The sequence below is a fragment of the Trematomus bernacchii genome, unplaced genomic scaffold (assembly GCF_902827165.1).
Source record: "Trematomus bernacchii unplaced genomic scaffold, fTreBer1.1, whole genome shotgun sequence".
Lineage (NCBI taxonomy): Eukaryota > Metazoa > Chordata > Actinopteri > Perciformes > Nototheniidae > Trematomus > Trematomus bernacchii.
This window is the reverse complement of record NW_022987607.1, coordinates 970,907-994,475: the sequence shown is the minus strand read 5'-3', so window position 1 is coordinate 994,475 and position 23,569 is coordinate 970,907. Positions and strand designations below refer to the sequence as shown.

The 23,569-nt window shown below is 39.3% G+C and overlaps 2 protein-coding genes across 5 annotated transcripts in view; both read right to left on the bottom strand.

Moving 5' to 3' along the window:
- The window catches only part of top2b (DNA topoisomerase II beta), a 49,104-nt gene extending 39,783 nt beyond the window's left edge, over positions 1-9,321 (bottom strand). For all 4 annotated transcript variants that reach the window (XM_034131071.1, XM_034131072.1, XM_034131073.1 and 1 more), the window contains exons 1-5: positions 8,840-9,321; positions 5,145-5,303; positions 3,768-3,858; positions 2,440-2,503; positions 921-1,066 (exon numbers count right to left, since the gene is read on the bottom strand). In XM_034131071.1, the coding sequence (XP_033986962.1) occupies positions 921-1,066; positions 2,440-2,503; positions 3,768-3,858; positions 5,145-5,303; positions 8,840-8,863 (484 nt within the window). In that variant the 5' untranslated portion in view covers positions 8,864-9,321. The remainder of the gene's footprint in view (positions 1-920; positions 1,067-2,439; positions 2,504-3,767; positions 3,859-5,144; positions 5,304-8,839) is intronic.
- Positions 9,322-10,001: 680 nt separating this feature from the next.
- On the bottom strand, positions 10,002-23,491 carry ngly1 (N-glycanase 1). The gene is made up of 12 exons (XM_034131070.1): positions 23,329-23,491; positions 22,178-22,292; positions 20,261-20,551; positions 19,664-19,826; positions 18,676-18,895; positions 18,114-18,235; positions 17,226-17,371; positions 16,203-16,313; positions 15,502-15,693; positions 14,430-14,615; positions 12,909-13,086; positions 10,002-11,319 (listed from the first exon to the last, which is right to left on the bottom strand). The coding sequence occupies exons 1-12, from the start codon at positions 23,427-23,429 to the stop codon at positions 11,144-11,146; spliced, it is 2,001 nt and encodes a 666-aa protein (XP_033986961.1). The 5' UTR covers positions 23,430-23,491; the 3' UTR covers positions 10,002-11,143.
- Positions 23,492-23,569: the final 78 nt, after the last annotated feature.

The following is a 23,569-nucleotide window of genomic DNA, read 5'->3' as shown; positions in this document are numbered from 1 at the left end:
TGGCCAACATCTGATCAGCTCATTTTCAGACAGGTTTTTATACAAATGGATCAGGACAAAAAGAGAGAGAATATTTGTTCCTGAAACTTTCAGAGTCTCTTTACACAGAGGGGACACATGTTGATGTAGAAGAGACATGAAGAAGAGGGGACACATGTTGATGTAGAAGAGACATGAAGAAGAGGGGACACATGTTGATGTAGAAGAGACATGAAGAAGAGGGGACACATGTTGATGTAGAAGAGACATGAAGAAGAGGGGACACATGTTGATGTAGAAGAGACATGAAGAAGAGGGGACACATGTTGATGTAGAAGAGACATGAAGAAGAGGGGACACATGTTGATGAAGAAGAGACATGAAGAAGAGGGGACACATGTTGATGTAGAAGAGACATGAAGAAGAGGGGACACATGTTGATGTAGAAGAGACATGAAGAAGAGGGGACACATGTTGATGAAGAAGAGACATGAAGAAGAGGGGACACATGTTGATGTAGAAGAGACATGAAGAAGAGGGGACACATGTTGATGTAGAAGAGACATGAAGAAGAGGGGACACATGTTGATGTAGAAGAGACATGAAGAAGAGGGGACACATGTTGATGTAGAAGAGACATGAAGAAGAGGGGACACATGTTGATGTAGAAGAGACATGAAGAAGAGGGGACACATGTTGATGTAGAAGAGACATGAAGAAGAGGGGACACATGTTGATGTAGAAGAGACATGAAGAAGAGGGGACACATGTTGATGTAGAAGAGACATGAAGAAGAGGGGACACGTGTTGATGTAGAAGAGACATGAAGAAGAGGGGACACATGTTGATGTAGAAGAGACATGAAGAAGAGGATTTTGCATAATAGGTGACCTTTAATATACCCAGGTACAGACGTCAAGGTGTCTTCTTCCTCTCCTCACCTGTGACCTTCTTCTCGTCGTCGTCGTAGTTGCTGGAGGTGAGTAATTGTCCGAAGATGAGCGCAGGAACGTACATCTTCTCGTCTTTGTGCTCCACCACCGGGATCCCCTTACCGTTGTTCCACACCGAGATGGTGTTGGACTCACTGGGGGAGAAGGAGAATGAAGAAAGTCTAATTTCAATGCAACGGTTTAGTAGTTTAGCAGAAATGCATCCCAACGTAGAGGGAATATGAAGTGCAACTAAAATATTCTGTCCTTAAAATCAGTAATTATTCTTGATGTTATTTCAATATCGATAAAAATTAATAAGGGTTATCATTTTTGCCATAACCCTTAAGCCTTAGTTTGTGAATTAAATTGTAAATTTAAGGTTCAGAAGAGTTTATTTCATCTGAGGGAAATTTTGCTCAATTTTAGAAATAAAAACATTTAAAAATAAATAAATAACCAATATTAATATAAATCAAATGTATTATTATTAATATGCAAATAGAAATGAACAAATTAGCTCAAATCTGGCATTAATCATCTCTTCTGTTTTTGAGAATTAAATGTATTTTTGTGCATGGAAAATAAATATGGATATGAACATAAGTTAAAGGTCACCTATCATGCTGTTTTTAGGCAATAGCATAGGTCTCAGATATATACAAAACATGTCTATGAAGTGTTTTGCTCAAAAACCATTCCAGCCATGCCTCATATCCCTCCATTTCACTTCCTGTTTCAAAAGTGTTGATTTGGGGAATAAAGCTTTATACAAACAAAATTGATAAAATAAAAAAGGAGGGGTCTGAGCTCATGCGGGACCCGGCAGCTACTGCCTAAACTAAAAACTGCCGTGATGAAACGCCATATCATGGATTATCAAGGATTGTTTCTGAAACAGTATGGAGCTCAAAGGCTTTCTCTCGTGCCGGTTATACCACAAGGTGAGTTCCTTTTTATTTCCTGCTTCTTCACACACATGCTCTCCAGTACAGGTTAGCTCTGAGTGTTAGCGATGCTAATGTAAACACCGACCATATTACGTCCAAAACAGTCGGGCATTGTTTCTGATAGCAACGTTTCTGATAGGGCCGTGGGTCCACATTTCAGATATTACCGACACACCGGGGACACATATTTATGTAGAAAAGACATCACAAAGTGCATTTTGCATGATAGGTCCCCTTTAATGTTTTAATTGCACACTGAATATATTTTTTTATGTTCATATTTATTTTTTGTGTTATCTTGTATCGGTAATTGTACTTAACATTATAGTTGTTTTTATTCGTTTTATCCTTTTATTCCACGTTGTTAGTTACATTTATTTTGATTGTAAACATTTTGTTGATTATATTTAAACTTTTTATGGGAAATTCTTACTTTAACTTCCAATAGTTAGACGAAGACTTCTAAAAAAGCAGGTAATAGGGCAAGGAATAAATACATTTTAATCTAAATGTGTGGGATATACAGTATATTCACAGTACAAAATACTTTATGGTAACTATATTGAATATATACTCACGCGTCAATGGTGATCTTAATGCCCGTCATGTTCTTGTCTCTCTGTTTGTTGTCTGCTGCGTTGACTGTCAACAAAAACAACAAATAAAAATGAACCACAGATCATGGAGGTGACGTCAGATTATACAGGGATTTTAGCCTCTGCAGACCATTTACATGCACTAAAACCTGTATAACACACTACAGGAGAAAAAGTCAGAATTTTGAGAAAAGGTCAGAATATTGAGATTTTGAGAAAAAGTCAGAATTTTGAGCAAAAGTTCGAAATTTTGAGAAAATGTCCGTATTTTGAGATTTTGAGAAAAAGTCAGAATTTTGAGAAAAGGTCAGAATTTTGAGAAAAGGTCAGAATTTTGAGAAAAAGTCAGAATTTTGAGAAAAAGTTCGAATTTTGAGAAAATGTCAGAATATTGAGATTTTGAGAAAAAGTCAGAATTTTGAGCAAAAGTTCGAAATTTTGAGAAAAAGTCAGAATTTTGAGAAAAAGTCAGAATTTTAAGAAAAAGTCAGAATTTTGAGAAAATGTCAGAATTTTGAGAAAATGTCAGCATTTTGAGAAAATGTCAGAATTTTGAGAAAATGTCAGAATTTTGAGAAAATGTCAGAATTTTGATATTTTGAGAAAAAGTCAGTATTTTGATATTTTGAGAAAAAGTCTGACCATTTACATGCACTAAAACCTGTATAACACACTACAGGAGAGGGAACAGCACTGATTGATTAATTGATTGATTGATTGGAATTAGCCTCAGCTAGAATCTTTGTCCTTTTTTGGTCACCTGAAACACTGATTTTTGCATCTTCTCTGACACATAAACGAATAAGTACAAAAACTAAGACTCACTTCAATGATACAGTTAAAAAAACGTATTTCACACATAAGGAAAAGTGTATTTAAGCTAAGAGGGATACTCTTGTGCAAAGACACAGGACAGAGCAGCAATAATATACAAACAATACAAATGTCATTATGTAAACACCTTTATAAACACACAGGCTAAAATATATGTTTAAATCTGTTCTTTACTCCAACATTGTACCTTCAGAATAAAGTGCTCTATCCACCTGTATTTATCTGAGGAACCTTGACTGTTCACGCTTTCAATTCATCGTTGTAAAATAAATCAGACGGCAGCTTTGACACTGAAATCACTTCTCCGTCAACGTTTAATTTATTCATAAACGTTCGTAGAGAAGCTAATCTCCACACACAGCTGGATCAGTGTGATGACATTATCTCCGACATATTAATAAGCCTTCAATATCTCAGCAGCTTAATGTTAGCCAGCGGAGAAGAGGAAGAGGATGGGAAGAAGAGGATCCACTCACCCAGGATTTCATCAAAGATTTTGTACAGCCCCGGGACAAAGGTGATCTCCCTCTGGTTCATTCCTATTTCTTCATCAAAAACCCACATTTGCTGGAGAAAGGAAAGAAAGAGAAGATTCATCACATCAGTAAGTAGGGTGGCTTGATAGGAACAGCATTATTCTGTGTGGAGAGTGTCTGTTGATTAAATCAAATAAACAATAGTTTAAAAAATCACGAGTGTAAGATTACTAACAAGTTCTATCAGTAATAAATTGGTTATAATTTCATTTGACACTATCTAAGAAAGACAAATACAAATGTTCCTTAAAGAAACCAGACATTGATAATCACTCAAAGTGCTTAACATGTAATACAAATATATTGTGAAGTTCAATTTTCAATGTACCCGCTAAAATCTTCCAGAAAAAGTTAATTATTTTCCGTCATATTTCATCAAAAGGTAACGTATTAAAACTATACTGGAGGATACAGAATATAACTTGATATAGGAGTATTACTACAACATGATACAGGTTTAACAGACATCATACTAGTGTACTGTATGAAACGGTATGACTGCCATTGTCAATACTGAGTAATCACCATCTGATACTTGGAGGGGTTTGGAGAGGAGGCTGAGTCCATTTCTGAAATGTTTCAACAATAGCAGTTTTTACCAGAAAGTGACCATATCTGTTCTCTCAATTGCCTGATTTTGGCCACCGTGAGCAGTGGTGCGACGAGAGCACAAGATAAAAAATGATTGCCTCTACTGTGGACAATTTATGCTCATAGAAATAATCAATATGTCCAATCCAAATGATCCAGACTCATTTAAAACGTCAAAATCAGCTCACTGGGATTACAAATATGCCCACTTTCTGTCCACAGAGGCTATAATGCTAATTAACGCAACTTATGGTAATTGTGCAAATTGCCCAACATATGCAGGTTAGCATCCGGCAGTTTCTATGTTCTGAGGACAATTTGTAGCCAGGTGGTTTGGATCGAACAGCCGGCTATTTACTGAATAAACATTTAACACATACAACAAAAACCATGAATAATCCTCTGCAGAAGAATCAGAGGTAAGTATATCACCTTTCCCTTTTGTTGACTTTCTTTCCCCTTGTATTCGTATTTCTGTGGCCAGTTAAATTGTATTCATACAGGATGAATAGTATAAAATAGCCTATTTCAGTTTAGACCGGTCTACTAACATTTCTATCGTTAAACTTTGGGGTATTCAACATTTCCAGGTTCACAACAGGTCTCTTTGAGCTGGCAAACAGACCATCCCCCTAAAAACAGTCATTTTGGACCCTGTCCACATATAATGCTAATTAACGCAGGCTTGTCATCAGTCTCTCCCAGGTGAGTTAGTGGAGGTCTCACCTGGGTGATGGGCTCCACGGTGCCCACGTAGGTGTCCGGGCGGAGGAGGATGTGCTCCAGCTGCGTCTTCTTCTGATAAACTCGCTCCACAGAAAGCTTGGAGCTCGACTTCTTGGGAGTGTCCATCTTTGCAGAATCCCCTTTGCCATTCGCAGACTCCTGTAGACAGAGATATTGTTATTATCAGAGTAGTAGTGGAGTACAAATATTTTATTACTGTACTTAAGTACATGTTTCTGGTATCAGTACTTTACTCCACTACTTATTTTCCTGACGACTTTTTACTTTGACTTCTTACATTTTGAACACAAATACCTGTACTTTCTACTTCTTACATGTTGAACACAAATACCTGTACTTTCTACTTCTTACATGTTGAACACAAATACCTGTACTTTCTACTTCTTACATGTTGAACACAAATACCTGTACTTTCTACTTCTTACATTTTGAACACAAATACCTGTACTTTCTACTTCTTACATTTTGAACCCAAATACCTGTACTTTCTACTTCTTACATTTTGAACACAAATACCTGTACTTTCTACTTCTTACATGTTGAACTCAAATACCTGTACTTTCTACTTCTTACATGTTGAACACAAATACCTGTACTTTCTACTTCTTACATGTTGAACCCAAATACCTGTACTTTCTACTTCTTACATTTTGAACACAAATACCTGTACTTTCTACTTCTTACATGTTGAACTCAAATACCTGTACTTTTTACTTCTTACATGTTGAACACAAATACCTGTACTTTCTACTTCTCACATTTCCCAAACAGGCTGGTTCCTTTAGTTTGAATGTGTGTTTGGTGGCGTGATCATTATTATTTAGAGTCATTGCGTGCCTATTGATTTGAACACGATCCGTGTATCCATCATTTCCTGGTCTTCTCTAAAGAAGAGGGACCAATGAAAACGTTGTCATGTTGCCGTTGTTCAGCATGGAAACATTCATTAGCTAACAATGACATTATTGTTCTATTAATATAAAGGGAGGTCAGGTACTCTTTAAAACAGCTGCTAGTTATGGGTACTTTTTACTGAAGTACATTTCAAAGCCTCTTTACTTTTACTTGAGTAAAGAAGTTTAGTCAGTACTTCTACTTTTACCAGAGTATTTTTAAACACGAGTATCTGTACTTCTACTTGAGGAAAGGATGTGTGTACTCTTGCCATCTGTTATTATTCACACATAACTAAGTGAAAACCAGCAGCAGATATCAGCGTCTGTGGTTTTAGTGACACATAATCAACAAAAACAAAACTACTGGTCGTTATACGGTGATTGGAAAACTCATGTTTAGTTTATACTGACATTATCTTTCGCCTCTGTGCTCCAAAATACAGTAATATTAGGGAAAGTTAAATATAAAACGTCTTATAAAGTGTGGTTTTGGTTATATTTAAAGGTTATTATATGAATGATCCAGAGCAGCTCCTATTGGTCGACTAATTAGTGGTTTTGTTCTTATAGATTATAAGCAGTTTTATATACGTTTTTAATGCTGAATGTGTTATTTTGAAGGAACGTATGATTACATTTCTTTTAAACACAAGATTTAAAGAAGTGTGCTTGCATTATTCTGTGTGGGGAATGTCAGTAAAACAGATCTGTTGATTAAATCAAATAACTATTAATAGGGTTTAGGGTTAGGGTTACTTTTAGTGCTATTACAGTTCTTCCATTTCCTGCTAGGGTCTAAATGTACTCAAATACATGAATGTCATTACTTTGGTTACTTTAAAGCACATGTGTCAAACTCAAGGCCCGGGGGCCAAATCAGGCCCTTGGCGGATTTAATTTCGGCCCGCAGGATAATTTCTAATTACTATTAGATCTGGCCCGCCGGTATATTGCACACACACCTTCACTCCATCCTGAGGGTTTCCTCCGCTCAGAGCCTGACTCCAAACATTGATGAACTTGCACCCAAGAGGAGATGCCAAGTATCTGGCTTGAACTAGCATCACAGAGCAGCACACTGAGTTTACATGGATGTTTCCTTCTGCACTTTTTCTCTCACGACAACAGGGCATGTTTGGTTTGTTCTTTGAGGGAAATAGTTTTTTTGAAGCTGTTGTTGGCCTGTGGAGAAATGTAATCATAAGAAATGACTCTGGAAAAGCTGCAGATGGAGCCATAAGAAATGAATGCAACTGATTATTTAATGTTTCATGTTGTTTTTATAGGCAATCATTTAAGCTTTGCTAGTTCCAGGTTTAATATGTGCAATAAGTTCATTTCAATAAGTTCTGCAATAAACATTGAACTAGTCCGGCCCTCGACTAGTACCCATTTTTAAATGTTGGCCCACTGTGTATTTGAGTTTGACACCGCTGCTTTAAAGCTTCAGATTTATATCAATAACACAACAAATCTACTTATCGTGTGTTATTATAGGTTAAAATCGACTATATTGATCCATAGCTTAAAAATAACAACGTCTCAGCAGCATGTATAGATATATAAGAAATAAGCTTATACTTTACCAGCTGTGGGATTAAAGTAATGAACACATTAATGCATCATAATGATAATACAATAATATGGTTTATGTTATTATGAAATGGGCTGTTTTGCAAAATGGGTACTTTAGGTTAAATCTGATGTTTAAACCAGGACATTTGTTGCAGAGTAAAGAGTATTTCTGCACTATTTCTTATTTGAACACAAATTAAAAACAATGCCAGAGAACATATATGTTGTTGTCTGCTTCTGGGTCATTAAAAATAACTGTTTTACTAAATGTTTTATTACTACTTATACTCAAGCAAAGGGTCTTAGTACTTCGTTGCATGAGTAAAACACGTTATAATAGTCCAACTGTTGTATTTATACTGTAATAAACAATGCACTTAGTAGCTGTAGTGAGTTAAGTTGGATTGTGTATTTACTTTATGAAGGAAAAAGGATATTTTTAAGTTAAATTCTTAGTTTCGTTTTGCTCTGTCTCTTGTTTTGAGGAAGTAAACTGTGGACTCGAGAAACAGGAAGTTATGGCTTCTTCATCTTTGTTGTTCTTTTAGAGAAAATCCGTGAAGGCATCAGGCCTTTAAACCCCAGCTGGTGGTCTTTAAAGGACATTTAAATACCACTTAAAGCTGGTGCACTTAGCTAAGGTTAACACAGCAGTTGTATGCGTTATTAATGCACAGTTAAAATACAACTGTAAGTAAATGCATGTTTTAGTTGTGGTACAGACTAACTTAGTGCCCCTTTTTAAACAGCTGCAATATTAAAGTAAAGAACACATTAATGCATGGATTATAATACAATAATATGGTTTATATTGTTATGAAATGAGTCCAAAAGCCAGTAATTATAACAATATACGAGTAAGACTGACTCGAAGGGGATTTAAATGCCATTTAAAGCCGCTGCACTTTGCTAAGGTTAATAAAGCCTTACAAAAGCACAATTTAGATGAATAAAACTGGAAGTAAATGCATGGATTATAGTCTAAATCAAGCATAATAAAAAGCACAATTTAGACGATTTAAGCTGTAGGTTAATGCATTTTTTATAATCTAAATTATGCATAATAAACGGCACAATTTAGATGTATAAACTGTAAATTATTGGGTCTTTTCATAATCTAAATAAAGCATAATAAAAAGCATTGTTTAGCTGATTTAAACTGTAAATAAGTGCATGTTTTAGTAGTGAAATAAACTAACTTACCAGCCATCCTGCGCCGTTAGACATCTTTTCTTTGTGATCCTAAAATATGATCCTCTTCTCAAAAAATATCTTCAATTCCAGGTGAAATTAAATATCCTCCAGCATAACAAACCGTCTCAGTTGCTGAAAGGCATCCAGACCTGTTTATCCTCCATGTTTGTTTGAGAGATAATCCCTTGAAATGTGATGAAAACAAGCCGAGGAGAGGGGGGTGTTTTCCGGCTATTGTTAAAATCGACAGCCGGTGAAACGGCGAGGCCTAAACTCACAACAAAGATGCTAACGGGGCTAGCTGCTACCAAATAAATACTGTACAAAACACACACAATACACTCACAATAACATGTGGGAAATCAACAGAATAAAATACTAGTTTAACAGAAACGCTGTCAAAAGGCGAGACTTAAATACATTTCATTTAGAAGTAAAAAAAAGATGAGAATAAAAGCTAGCAGAAGCTATCCGGCCATCTGCAGGATAGACGGCGGATCGTCTCACCTCGACCAATCAGGAGGCTGCTTTTTCAAAAGCGCCGGTATTTCGACCAATAGAAAACCACAACAGTGAGTAACTGTTTTTTTGACCAATAGGAAAAGACAACGGTGAGTCACTGTTATCGCCATCTTTAACGCTAGATGGCGGCAAACGCTTCATCATTCAAAGACACTAATGTGTCACGTAAAAATTAGACTGTACATTCTGTCTTTTATTCATTTAATGTACTTTTGTATTACTTCATATGTGATATATTTTTGTATACGAAATACATGATGTTCATGTATATGTTCTTGAATAAATAAAGGGAGAAAAAACTACTTTTACTCGAGTACAAGATCTGAGTACTTCTACTTTGGCTCAAGTACAAGATCTGAGTACTTCTACTTTTACTCAAGTACAAGATCTGAGTACTTCCACTTTTACTCAAGTACAAGATCTGAGTACTTCCACTTTTACTCAAGTACAAATTCTGAGTAGGCCTACTTCTACTTTTACTCAAGTACAACATATATGAGTACTTCTACTTTTACTCAAGTACAAGATCTGAGTACTTCTAACTTTACTCAAGTACAAGATCTGAGTACTTTTACTCAAGTACAAGATCTGAGTACTTCTCCCACCTCTTTGTATATCCATGCTGTAAAAATACATTGAAAGAGCTACAATACTTTAAAAATATGTTTATTATCCCATCATATATTTCCCCAACATTCATCCCTTTCCTCCACAACAACAACAACACTCAGTTTATATTAGTACACATGGATTTAAGTAGGCATGCCTATGCCAAAATGCCATAAATGACACCAATAATTAGTTTATTAATAGCAGGAAATCTGGCGTCTAGGGAATGTCTCCATGCATCACCGATGACTTTTACAGGGAAGGACAATGTGACAAAACTATGGCTTTTTATGATTACATGCAGTGTATTTTTAACTGCGTGTCTCATAGGTAACTCTAGTCAAATCAATGTTTAAAATATGTGACTTTAGCCTACTCTTCAATATGTAATTCACCTGGTCATTCATTTATCAATCAGCCATGCAGGATTAATCACCCTGGAAGATGACACGCTTTTAAATATTTCACTTAATTGTCATTATACAAATCGATCATCCCAGCAATTAGCTCCGAATTAAGCACCCAATAAGGTTTAACATTAGTAAAACAACTCTTAAATATCTTCTAAGTGGACGAGGATATCAAATGAAGACTCCTTTGTCTCCATGCATCACAAACGGAGGCACATTTAACAAAAACTACAGCTTTTCTTACGTTTAAAACTCTTTATCTGCAGGGTTTTCGGACCACATATGTCATCGGTTATTCTGCTTTTAGTCAAATCAATGTTTAATGTGTGACTTTACTCTGTGAAAGGTACAAAATCCTGTCAATCATTCATTCATATCTACTCATCCTGGACTTACACACATTTAAATATTGCACCAATTTCTCACCCTACAGATCTATTATCCCAACAAGAAGCAAAACAATTGTTAAATATCTCCTAAGTGGACGAGAATATCAAATGAAAACTCCTCTGACTCCGTGCATCACAAATTACTTTTATAGTGAAGGCTAATATAACATGTTTAAAACCCTTTACATGCAGTGTTTCTGGACTGCATGTTTTACAGGTTATTTGGTCAAAGTGTTTTTACTCTGCGATCTTGTCATTCATCTACCAATCATCCATTCATATATACTCATCCTGGAGGACTCACACATGTAAATATTGCACTGTTTTGTCATGATACAAACCCCTCATCCCACACATTTAGATACCATCCATAAAAACAACTGTTAAGCATCTTCTAAGTGTACGAGGATCTCAAACGAAGGCTCCTCCGTCTCCTTTAAGCTTTGCCTGAAGATCTGAGAGTGCTGCCATGCTGTTTCCTCCTCTCCTCCGCTGAGTCCGGCTTCAATGATGAACTCTGAGCAGCCGGAGACACTCGGGAGGTCCTGCATCTTCCCATCTGAAGGAAAGGAAACACAAAGGAGAGGACATTATCAGGAGGAGTCACGTCTGTAGGTCAGATCTAAGCTTCAGCTCTCATATGTGACAAAAACATCTTTCTTCCACCTGAGAAACATCGCTAAAGTGAGACCAGTCATAACACATCCCAACTCTGCAGCTCGTCTGTTAACCAGAACTAAGAAGAGAGAACAGATGGGTCCAGTTTTAGCCGCTCTGCACTGGCTTCCTTTTGACTTCAGGATTTACTTTATGGTCCTCCTCCTGACGTATAAAGCCTGCAAGAACTCCCTTATCAGCTACAAGCCCTTTCAACCTCTAGTTCTTCTATGTCTATTGTCTAACTGTATTCTATGTGATATCTGTGTCTATTTTAAGAGATGTCAATAGTCTACTGTGAAGCACTTTGGACCGCAATTCTTTTATGAACTTTATATCTCTGTATGTCTTTGGCCATGTGCTGATGTAAATAATAACAGAAACGAGGGGTTACGTTTGGTAACCCTTGTTATATAAACACAGGCGGTTCAAAAAGTGCTCAAAATTCACATGTGTGCTAACAGTCCAGCCGTGAAGACATCTACGAGACAGTCTTGTCTGTCCAAGCAACATAGGACAGACAGGGCCCCTGAGTAGAGGGCTCCGCCTGTGTTTATGTGTTTATATAACAAGGGTTACCAGGGGCGGACTGGGACTACAAATCAGCCCGGGACTCTCGACCGGCCCACTTCGGTACCGCAAGTAAATTATCAACGGGGGGGGGGGGGGTGCTAGTGACTTATCCGAGAGGCCCACATTGTTCGACCGGCCCACTTCAGTACTGGCCAGTCCGCCCCTGAGGGTTACCATACGTAACCCCTCGTTATATCTCTCACAGGCTCCGCCCTCTACTGGACTCTATGGGTACAGTGGGCGGAGCCTCGATGTATACACGCGCTGTCGTCCAACAACAACACTGTTCCATCTCACTGTTTCTGACCGGCTTTCTGGTTAGCAGCCGCTGCGCCTCACTCACCTCTCCCTCCTGGTCGTAACTGTGGAGAGAAAAGAGGCTGCGGCTGACAGAGCACACCCTGACGCGCTTACCCCGCGGAGGTGTGCTATGACGTGGAGGACTCCCCCCCCCCCCCTGCCCCAAAGCAGAAAAAAAAACGTATACAAAACCTACAACATTCACAACTTTTCTTAAATATAAATAGGTGCTATAGTGGCTCTAAGCACATTTGGAGTACTCGAGTACTGGAGTCGGACTAAAGCGCCGATTTTCGGGACTCGTGACTGGACTCGGACACGAAGAGTGGGGACTCGAGATTTGGTGACTTGAGTACAACACTGGCTCTAACTATGTCAAACGTGATATCTTGTTTCAATAGTTACGTTATTACTTTATCACTTTATTTGTGTTGTATTATTATTATTTCAATTTGTATTTTATCTTTATTTTGACCTTGTGTGAATCCTGTTTTTCATTCGGACCCTGTTGCTGCTATAAACGCCTGAATTTCCCCAAGGGGATAAATAAAGGTCCATCTTATCTCATCTTAAGCAGTAACATGTGGGCAGTATTTGATGATGAATATGTGAGCGTACCTCCAGTGAACGCTGCAGTTCTCTCTCCGGCCTGCAGGGTCCAGCAGACGCTCCCCGAGTGGAAGGTTTCACTCTTAGCTGAGATGGAGACAGAAGAAACCTTCATCCCCGCAGAGGAAAAGTCAAACTTCCAGCTGACTTTTCCCGAAGAGGAGCCTTCAGTTCGAGCCAAGTACACCTGGGGAGAGAAATACAATCAGTCGTCACACCTGGAGGATGATCCTGGGTCTGAAAAGATATTAGTTAGCTGAATCCCAGATAACCCTAGCAGCTTTTCTCCCACTGATTGTGCTGCTATGTTAAATGAATGAGTGTTAAGCACATCAGGCTGGCAGCTGTATGGGCATTGCACTATGGTAGTTGTTATTTGCACTAATCCTGGGCAATGCATCCTTAAATTGTTTAACTGTGAGGTGTTATACAATTGTACTGTACTCTGGAGACAGAGAACACTACTACACTTGTGAAAAGGCCTGTTTGTGAAAGGTCCAAGTTAGGGCTGTGCAATTAATCGTATTTTAATCGCAATTACGATTTTGGCCTGCCACAATTACAAAAACAACATAATCGAAAAAAAAGATTATTTTGCTTTGCTAGGTTGTGACAGTGCACTACAACATATTTGATCTCATTTATATATGTTTAGTAGCTTGTTGAAGTGCGCTCCAAAATATTTGTTGATCTTTTTTTATTGGTATTTATTATTTTTGATATTATTTATTTAAATGTATCATTTATTTAATTTATTGGTTTTTCAGTTGAATTATACGTTCAGGGTAATCAACAGTTAAAAAGATACTGTTCAAATTATTATTTCTATTTGTTTTAAAGTTCAATAAATGGATGTTTTCAAAGTCAATGAATAATCGTATTTAATAATCGTGATATCAATTATTGACCAAAATAATCGTGATTATGATTTTTGCCATAATCGCACAGCCCTAGTCCAAGTGTTTTTGTTTTTTTTAAGGTAAAAAAGAAACAGCATGATGGGATGCACTAGTAGAGAGAACCAAATATGTAAAGCACTTTTTTGTTAATTTATGATTTGCTGCATATAAGGAATAAAACAAAATCCTCTGTCGTACCATATTGAATTGTATCATTATTTTGCATCGTGTTGAATCGCCCGAATCGCATAATGTTGAATCAAATCGTATCGCAACAGGGGTGAATCGTATCGTATCGCATCGCCTGGTGCTTCAAATGTATCGTTAATGTCTCGTATCGTTGGCAACGTATCGAGATGCGCATCGTATCGGCCTCAGTGATGGAGATGCACATCCCTAGTACATATGTATGTGTATGTATATATAGAATTTTGTTTATCTGTGTGTGAATATAATTAAGGAATTATCTTTTCTTTTCTTTATCCTGCAGCTGGATGACTAACGGGAGGATAAACTCTGCTTTCTGCCCTCCTGCTTCCACTCATTTTGTTAGATTTCGCATGTATAAACTGTCTAATTGTTGAAATAGTAGAATACATTAAAACATTTTAATAATAATAGTGATAAGTACCATCTGCCAGTCCTCCTCCACCTTCCTGCAGACGGACGTCCTGCTCCACACACACTGATCCCAGATCTGGATCCTCTCAGAGTCGTTGGACAGACGGCAGTACTCGTCTCTGGAGGAAGAGTAACGCACGTGAAGCAACTTCTGCATCTTCTCCTTCTCCGTCGGAGTGAACACAAAACCTGCAGCCTGAGGAAACACATACAAACACACACAGTTATTAAACACACAGCTACACACACATATCAGATATCTAGCTAGCTACACACACACACACACACACACACGTATCAGACATCCAGCTACACACACACACACACACGTATCAGACATCCAGTTACACACACACACACATATCAGACATCCAGCAATACACACACACACGCGTATCAGACAACCAGCTACACACACACACGCGTATCAGACAACCAGCTACACACACACACGCGTATCAGACAACCAGCTACACACACACACACGCGTATCAGACAACCAGCTACACACACACACGCGTATCAGACAACCAGCTACACACACACACGCGTATCAAACATCCAGCTACACACACACACACATATCAGACATCCAGCTACACACACACACACATACATATCAGACATCCAGCTACACACACACACACATGTCAGACATCCAGCTACACACACACATATCAGACATCCAGCTACACACACGACAACCAGAAACACACACACCTATCAGACATCCAGCTACACACACGAGAAACACACACACACACATATCAGACATCCAGCTACACACACACACACACGACAACCAGAAACACACACACCTATCACACACACACACACACACACACACACACCACACACACACACACACACACACCACACACACACACACACACACACACACCACACACACACACACACCACACACCCACACACACACACACACCACACACACACACACACACACACACACACACCCCCACACCACACAACACCCACACACCCACACACCCACACACACACCACACACACACACACACACACACACCACACACACACACACACACACACACACACACACAAACCTGTATCTCAGTAGAGGTCCCTGCATCAGTCTTCCTGGTCTCCCCCCTGGCTCTCCTCCAGGCCAGAGATCCAGAGTTTCGTCCTCCCAGCTCTCCTGATTTTGGTTTCTTTGGAGACAGAAACTCCACGAGCTCCACCAGCAGCCGCTCCGTCAGATCCTTCTTCCTCTCGGGACTCAGGGACTGCTGCCTCTGAAATATCACAGCAGCGAAGAGAGGAGGAACAGCAACTTCAATTAGAATTTGTAAAAGTAAATGAAAGACCTATCTTCTAGATTTCTGTAAAGCACTTTGAATTGCCTTGTGTTGAAAGGTGCTATATAAATAAAACCTTAATTTGGCTTATAAAAAAAAAAAACCTGACACCCCAATTCTTCTTACACACACACACACACACATGCCTACATACATATACACACACAAACTCATATACATCAACGTTAAGCATGTAAATAAACACTTATATCATATACACATTTTTTTTGCAGTATCAATGTTCATGTTTTATTGTTTTATGGTTCAGTGATATAACTCTTTCTGTTTGTCATTTTCTGTCATACTCTGTAAAGCACTTTGGGCTGCGTCAAGCATGAAAGGTGCTATATATAAATAAAGTGTATTGTTATTATTATAAAGTGTATTATTTATAATCAGACGTGTGCATGAGTCTCGTATGCAGGGTTTAAAGGGTTAATATTCACCGAGGTGTTGAGCCTGTGGATGGTGTGCAGCAGCCAGGACTCCTGGACCTTCATCCTCCTCGACAAAACCTCTGGATGTTTGCAGGAATATCTCCAGGTCACATCCACCACCTGCAGAACAACACAGGAGCATTACAGGGGATCACACAGACAAACAGATAACCATGCTTTTAACACAATGTTTGCAATTCTTCTGTATATCTGTCAATTATATACCATCATATGTATATACGGTATATTATGAGCCTATATTTCAGCTACTGCAGTATTTTTGACCAATAAACTGGACAGATATTAGTACAGCTTTTAACAAGTCGTTGTCCCGTGTGTAGTAATGTTACCCAGCTAGTAGTACCATGGGCGTAATTTCCACTGGGGACAGGGGGGACATGTCCCCCCCACTTTTCAAAATCCCATTTGTGTCCGACCCACTTTTTAAATGTGTTTATTATTATTTTTTTACGCAAGCGGTCATCGTCAAGGAGGAGCGTCTGTGTGTGTGTGGCACGAGCGCATCTTGTGAGAGAGAGATAGAAAGAGAGAGAGAGGGGGTTGTTGTTAGCATTTGGTGCTAGCTCGGAGCTAACGGAGATTAGTAGCTGTTTCAACAATAAGGAGAGGGAGAGCTCTTTCCTGTCGGACTTTGAGAGAGTGAGAGAGAGACAGACACATATATATAGAGAGAGAGAGAGAGAGACTGAGAGAGAGACTGAGAGAGAGACTGAGAGAGTTACGTGGGTTGTTATAAGGAGATAAGGAGAGGGAGAGCTCTCTCCTGTCGTAAAACAGGTTCACATGGATAGGATACTAGATAAGTGTGCACACTCATTATATACACTACACATTTTTCTTGGATTTGTTAACACTATAGTCCCTAATATATTTGTAGATTGGCAGGAAATGGAATTAAATTGAGAATGTTTCATTGCGGAGGACCCCCTGTTTTGTGTCCCCCCCACTTCTCAAACCAAAGTTACACCCTTGAGTAGTACTAAAACTGTGTGTGTAGTCCTTGAGTCTGACCTGGTCCTTGGAGAAAGCCAGGATGTAGGCCAGCTTCTTCCCCCAGCCCACTTCATAAAGCAGAGGTTTATCACAGCCGTTCTCACACGAGTCGCAGTGCAGCCACCGGCGCTGAGAAGTGGAGAAAACCTCCGTCCACACGTGATCTGAAACACCACGGAAACATTTAAAGGTCTCCCATCATGTCTATGAAGTGTTTTGCTGAAAATGCCAAACAGATCACCCATTCTAGCCTCATATCCCTCTATTTCAGCCCTGTTACAAAAAGGGCTGATTCTGGGTCCGTAGCTTTAAAAAAACAAAAACAAGAGCTCATGCAGGAGAATTCTCCCAGCAGAAACTCAGCTAAATGCTGCCGTGATGAAACTCCATATCATGTTCCAAACCACATCAAGGAGTATCTCTGAAACAGTATGGAGCTCAAACTCTTTCTCTCTCTCAGGTTTACCACGAGGTGAGTTCCTTTTTATATGTCCTGCTTCTTTACACATACTCTCTCCAGTACAGGTTAGCTCTGAGTGTTAGCAATGCTAATGTAAACACAGACCATATTACTTCCAGAACACGTCTCATTGTTTCTGACAGCAACGTTTCTGATTGGCCCGTGGACATTTTAGTAATGTCGTCATGACGCAGCAAATCTGGATCAGCTCCGTTGTTCCCCCGTTTTTAGAGATTTGGGTACGGAGGAAAAGAGAGAGGGTTTTATTTCCTGACACTTAGTGAGTGTCCTGACACACGGGGACACACGTTTATGTAGAAAAGACATCAGAGAGTGCATTTTGCATGATAGGAGAGCTTTAACACACTATACACACACCGCCATGGATCTCTGTTGTTCTGCAGAGATCATGAGCACTACACATCCTTCAGTCTTCATGCAGGTACCTGTGCTGTCCCAGATGTATCGGGCCTCCAGACCCATGGCTCTGCAGCACAGAGTGAAGCAGTTGGCCCACTCCCCACAGCGCCCCCTCCTGGTCTCCAGGAGCTTCTCAGGATTGTTGTATCTGCAATTAACAAAACAGAATGTATAATCAATAAAAAAGCCCTGTTACCACCTGGTGTTTACAAGCACATTGGGTTAAACTATGTCTCACTGTGTGTGTGCGTGTGTGTGTGTGTGTGTGTGTGTGTGTGTGTGTGTGTGTGTGTGTGTGTGTGTGTGGTGTGTGTGTGTGTGTGTGTGTGTGTGTGTGTGTGTGTGTGTGTGTGTGTGTGTGTGTGTGTGTGTGTGTGTGTGTGTGTGTGTGTCTGTTTGTTTCTAAGGAACTCTCTCTCTCTGTGGTGACTCTGAAACTCATGATGAGTCACGCTGGAGTTAAAGAGTGTTACTATCAAACACAGAAGGCATTCTTGACCTTTAATCCGTGCCCAAATATCTCCCCTGTCACACACTCACACACACTCACACAAACACATCAGTCTAAACATGCACGCACGCACGCACCTGGGGAACCTGGTGGAGAGCCTGCAGGTGTGACAGTAGTGGTTCTCGACCCTCTGGGCCCCCCAGCGTAGATCCTCAGCAGAGGGCTGCAGAGGGTTAGAGTTCTGCGTGGCTCCTGAGCAGCGGCTGCACGGCAGGTGGTCCACCCAGGAGAAGAAGTCCTGTTTGAACCATCTGAGCAGCTCCAGCACCAGGAAGTCCTCCAGGCCCAGTTTACAATCTGCAGACAGGAGGGGGAGTCAGCAGAGTCACATGACACACATTCAACCTTCTCTCGCACTATTTTATTTCTATTCTGTTTCTTTTGCACTATTATTATTTAAATGGGGGTGTAGTATTGGTGTTACATGTAATAACAGTGCAATATAGGTGTATTCTTGCAATATTTCTATTTTATTTGTATTTACTTGCACATCTCAAAACATTCTCTTGCACTGTTTTATCAGTTTTATTGGTATATTTGTTTTACATCATATGTTTTACGTTATGTTGGATTGTTGGAGGAGCCTGTGACTTAAAGGACTCCTATTATACTATTTTTAAGTCTCAGATATATAAAAAACATGTCTATGAAGTGTTTCTTTTTTTCTTACATTTGTCTCAGTGGACTTCACAATTTGTACAGAGTATCAGTATGACAATATGACCCCCTCTGTCCTCGGACCCTCACATCGTACAAGAAAACACTTCCAAAGAAACCCCAAAGTTAATGGGGAAATGTTTTAAACCTCAGGGAGAGCAACAGAGGAGGGATCCCTCTCCCAGGACGGACAGACGTGCAATAGATGCCGTGTGTAAATCAAAAAGATAATACATTTACAACATAGGTAGACCAAATGCTTGAAAATACATGTGTCTATAATAAGAAATGTTATGTGTTATATATTTATGTTGGATTGTTGGAGGAGCCGTAGACTTAAGATTTTCCATTTCCATATCTACATGTGTCTCCTGTGCACATGACAGTTATCCTCTGAATGTTGTTCACCTGGATCCTCCTCTCTGGCCCCTCTCAGCTGGATCTCTGCCTCAGACCTCAGCCTCTCCTCAGGGATGCAGCTCAGAGCTTTCTGCTGCAGATCCAGGTTCTCGTACAGCAGCACGTGTTGGAAGTTAGACTGCAGGGTGGCAAAGAAGTTCATACTGTTCTCCTGAAGGAAACACAGGAACACAAAACAGGTTACTAACACATTTGTAACCCTTAAATGGTTTCTGTGGGATACAGTCATTTGACAGGCTGTGAAATGGGGTGTAGTATTGGTGTTACATGGGTGTGATAACAGTGCAATATAAGTGTATTTACAGAATAACATGGGTGTGACGTGTGTATAATTATGGGTGCAATACAGTTGTAATAATTGTTTACATGGGTGTAATGGGCAGTAAAGTTTCAGACTTGATCTGACCATTATAGTAATATCGTATCGTAATAATGGTGAAACATGTGTGTAATAGGGTGTATTAACAGCAATCAATTCATTTTCCAAAATATTTATATGTGAAGGCCCATTTAAGGGTTGATAGTAAAGACAAATTATATTTTCATAATTCCTGCCATTAAAACCAGGGAAGAGCTCATCTTTACCAGGGAGGAAGGCTGTGGTGGAGGAGGTGCAGAGATCACTGGAGCTGAGGCTGAGCTGGGAGTAGTGGGAGAGGTAGTGGGTAAAGTGGGAGTAGTGGGAGAGGTAGTGGGTAAAGTGGGAGTAGTGGGAGTAATGGGAGAGGTAGTGGGTAAAGTGGGAGTAGTGGGAGTAATGGGAGATGCAGCCTGCCTCCCCCCCAGCCTCCGGTCTCTTTCTGCTGCTATGGAGTCCCTGATGAGCTTCATCTGATTCACTGATGCAGACCTGGGGAACACCAGGTGGGTCTCAGCCTGAAAAGGAGGGGCAACATCACTATCAGTGTCAGGCTAATGACAACATCAGAATTAGGGCTGCACGATTTGGGGAAATAATCTAATTGCGATTTTTCTGACAGATATTGCGATTGCGATTCGATTTGCGATATTTGTTTTTAAGCGACCCAACGGAAGTTTATTGTAAAATGCGGCCATATCTCCAGCTAGGAAGGTCGTATCAACGTGCTCCTGTCTCTAGCACCCCGAGCTACGAGTGAAAGAACTAAACTTACATGAAACTTCCGTTGGGTTGCTTTAAAGTCAAGCTTCAGTTTAAGATTCACCCTGTAATAGAACATGTGATGGAGCATTACTAACCTGACTCAGATGGTTTGTTTCACCAAACCATCAGGAAAGCTCCATTGGAAGCCATTTGGAAAGGGCAGGCACTTTCAAAAATACTTGGCAGGTGATTGGATCAATCTGTCTATCACCTTCTATCATGGGCCACTTCTGATTGGTTAACAATGACTGGTACATGTGGAGCACAGCACTTCTGATTGGTTAACAGTGACTGGTACATGTGGAGCACAGCACTTCTGATTGGTTAACAATGACTGGTACATGTGGAGCACAGCACTTCTGATTGGTTAACAATGACTGGTACATGAGGAGCACAGCACTTCTGATTGGTTAACAATGGCTGCTACATGTGGAGCACAGCACTTCTGATTGGTTAACAATGACTGGTACATGTGGAGCACAGCACTTCTGATTGGTTAACAATGACTGGTACATGTGGAGCACAGCACTTCTGATTGGTTAACAATGACTGGTACATGTGGAGCACAGCACTTCTGATTGGTTAACAATGACTGGTACATGTGGAGCACAGCACTTCTGATTGGTTAACAATGACTGGTACATGTGGAGCACAGCACTTCTGATTGGTGTGGATGACTGACACACAAGCAGATTTGATAATTGCATCATTTCAAATCGCGATTTCGATTTAAAATGACTAATCGTTCAGCCCTAATCAGAATCAGACTCTAAGCATTACATTAAACCATATCTTGTTTATTTCAGTCAGTCCTGCACAACCCTCTGAATTGTGCACATTGTACACAAAGCTACGTCTTATATCTATACGGCTTTTCACTATTCATACTAATCCTGCACATTTTATTATATTTGTACGGGTATATCTATATAACATCTATATTCAATGTAAATATTGCAATTTCTTACGTTTTCATTTTAATCATTGTTTTACTTTATGGTCATTTTCTTACTTTTTTAACTTCTCTAACTGTGTTTATGTTTATGCACCGAATACACCAAGGCAGTAAACCTGTTTCTGTTTCTGAATACCTTCATTAGTCCCACAGAGGAGATATGTACATCGTTACAGCATAAATAAAGAGGCAAAATAATAATAAAGAGGCAGAAATAAGATATTAGAGATAGAAATTAGTACAATAACAGTATTATTTAAAACATAAAATAAGTGTAGCATGTAGAAGTAGTGTGATAGCAGCCAGATAACATCATGAAAATACAAGTATACATTACACAGTTATTACAGATTGTAGGTGTACACCAGGAATATAGGCTTCAATTGATTATAGTAGTTAGTTTTGTCTGTTATTAGTTAATTACCTCTTCAAACCCCATCTCAAAGAGGCACTCCACGGCTCCTTTGATGGGCAGCAGCTTGGTGGAGAACGTGGGGTTTCCGATGCGGATCGATCTGTACTTTTCCTCATTGGGAAACCTGTTGGGAAGAGACAAGAGAAGAGGACGTTAAGAGCTGTTTTCAAGGCCTTCAAGGTGGTTTTCTGTGGTCGGGAAGAGACACATTACTATGTACCAACAACGAGACACACACATCATGAAGTAGAAGTACTCAGATATTGTACTTGAGTAAAAGTAGAAGTACTCAGACCTTGTACTTGAGTAAAAGTAGAAGTACTCAGATCTTGTACTTGAGTAAAAGTAGAAGTACCAGAGTGTAGGAATACTCTGTTACAGTGAAAGTCCTGCATTCAAAATGTTCCTCAAGTAAAAGTAGAAAAGTATTCTCATCTAAATATAGTGAAAGTTGCGACAGTAAAAGTAGTCATTGTGCAGATTGGTCCATTTCAGAATAATATATATGATATGTTTTATAATGATTGATCATGAAAGTGTTCTCAAAGCTGGTAAAGGTGCAGCTAGTTTGAATGACTTTGTATACTGCAGGGTAGCTTGAGAATTTACTCCAGGTGGAACTAAAGTCTGATTTAACACTTGATTATATTTCACATCATTCATCCACATCTGTGAAGTAACTAAAGGTATTACATACATGTAGTGGAGTAAAAGTACACCAGTTACCTCTGAACTGTAGTGGAGTAGAAGTACACAGTAGTAAAGTACAAGTACCTCGAAATTGTACTTAATTACAGTACTTGAGTAAATGTACTTAGTTACTTTACACCAGTGCTTTTAACTGATGCGTTTACACAGTTGTTGGTGTTGTTGTTGCTGTTGTTGACAAACACAATGCTAGTTTGTTATTGATTTACATCAGTTTTCATTACATGACTTCCAACTGAAGGCATTATGAAAAGAAGACAGAAACAAATAGTGGTCAATCGAGGATTAAGTTGTGTAGAAATTTGTCAAATTGTTTACTTTTGCCACATTTTATAGATTTAGTTTTGTATAGTTTCGTGTCATTAAGAAAACCTCATTAATACACGTTTTAAAAATGACAGCTAAGCTAATAAACCACATAAACAAAGCGTTAATTCAGATTAAAACCTTACCTCATGATATTATCAGAGTACGTCAGTAACAGCTTCGCCGCGTCCAGGAAGACTTCATCTGAATTCTCACATAAAGTCGTGACTGCTGGAGAAACAGACATCTTTATTACACAAACCGACAGAGTTTTCACAAGCTGAGCTAACGATGCTAACGATGCTAATATATGTCGGGGTCCCTTTGGGGTTTTGGGTGACGTATCAGCGCCTGAATATGTGTTTGTAGTTTAGAAAATACGTAAAA

What these genes read in the sequence shown, in the direction of transcription:
- ngly1 (XM_034131070.1), bottom strand. Translation starts at nt 23,429, where the DNA reads ATGTCTGTTTCTCCAGCAGTCACGACTTTATGTGAGAATTCAGATGAA. An exon ending in ATACATCTGGGACAGCACAG is followed by an intron (nt 17,372 to 18,113) that starts GTACCTGCATGA and finishes GTGGTGTTTCAG; the next exon opens with ATCACGTGTGGACGGAGGTT. An exon ending in TCCACAGGCTCAACACCTCG is followed by an intron (nt 15,694 to 16,202) that starts GTGAATATTAAC and finishes GTGATATTTCAG; the next exon opens with AGGCAGCAGTCCCTGAGTCC.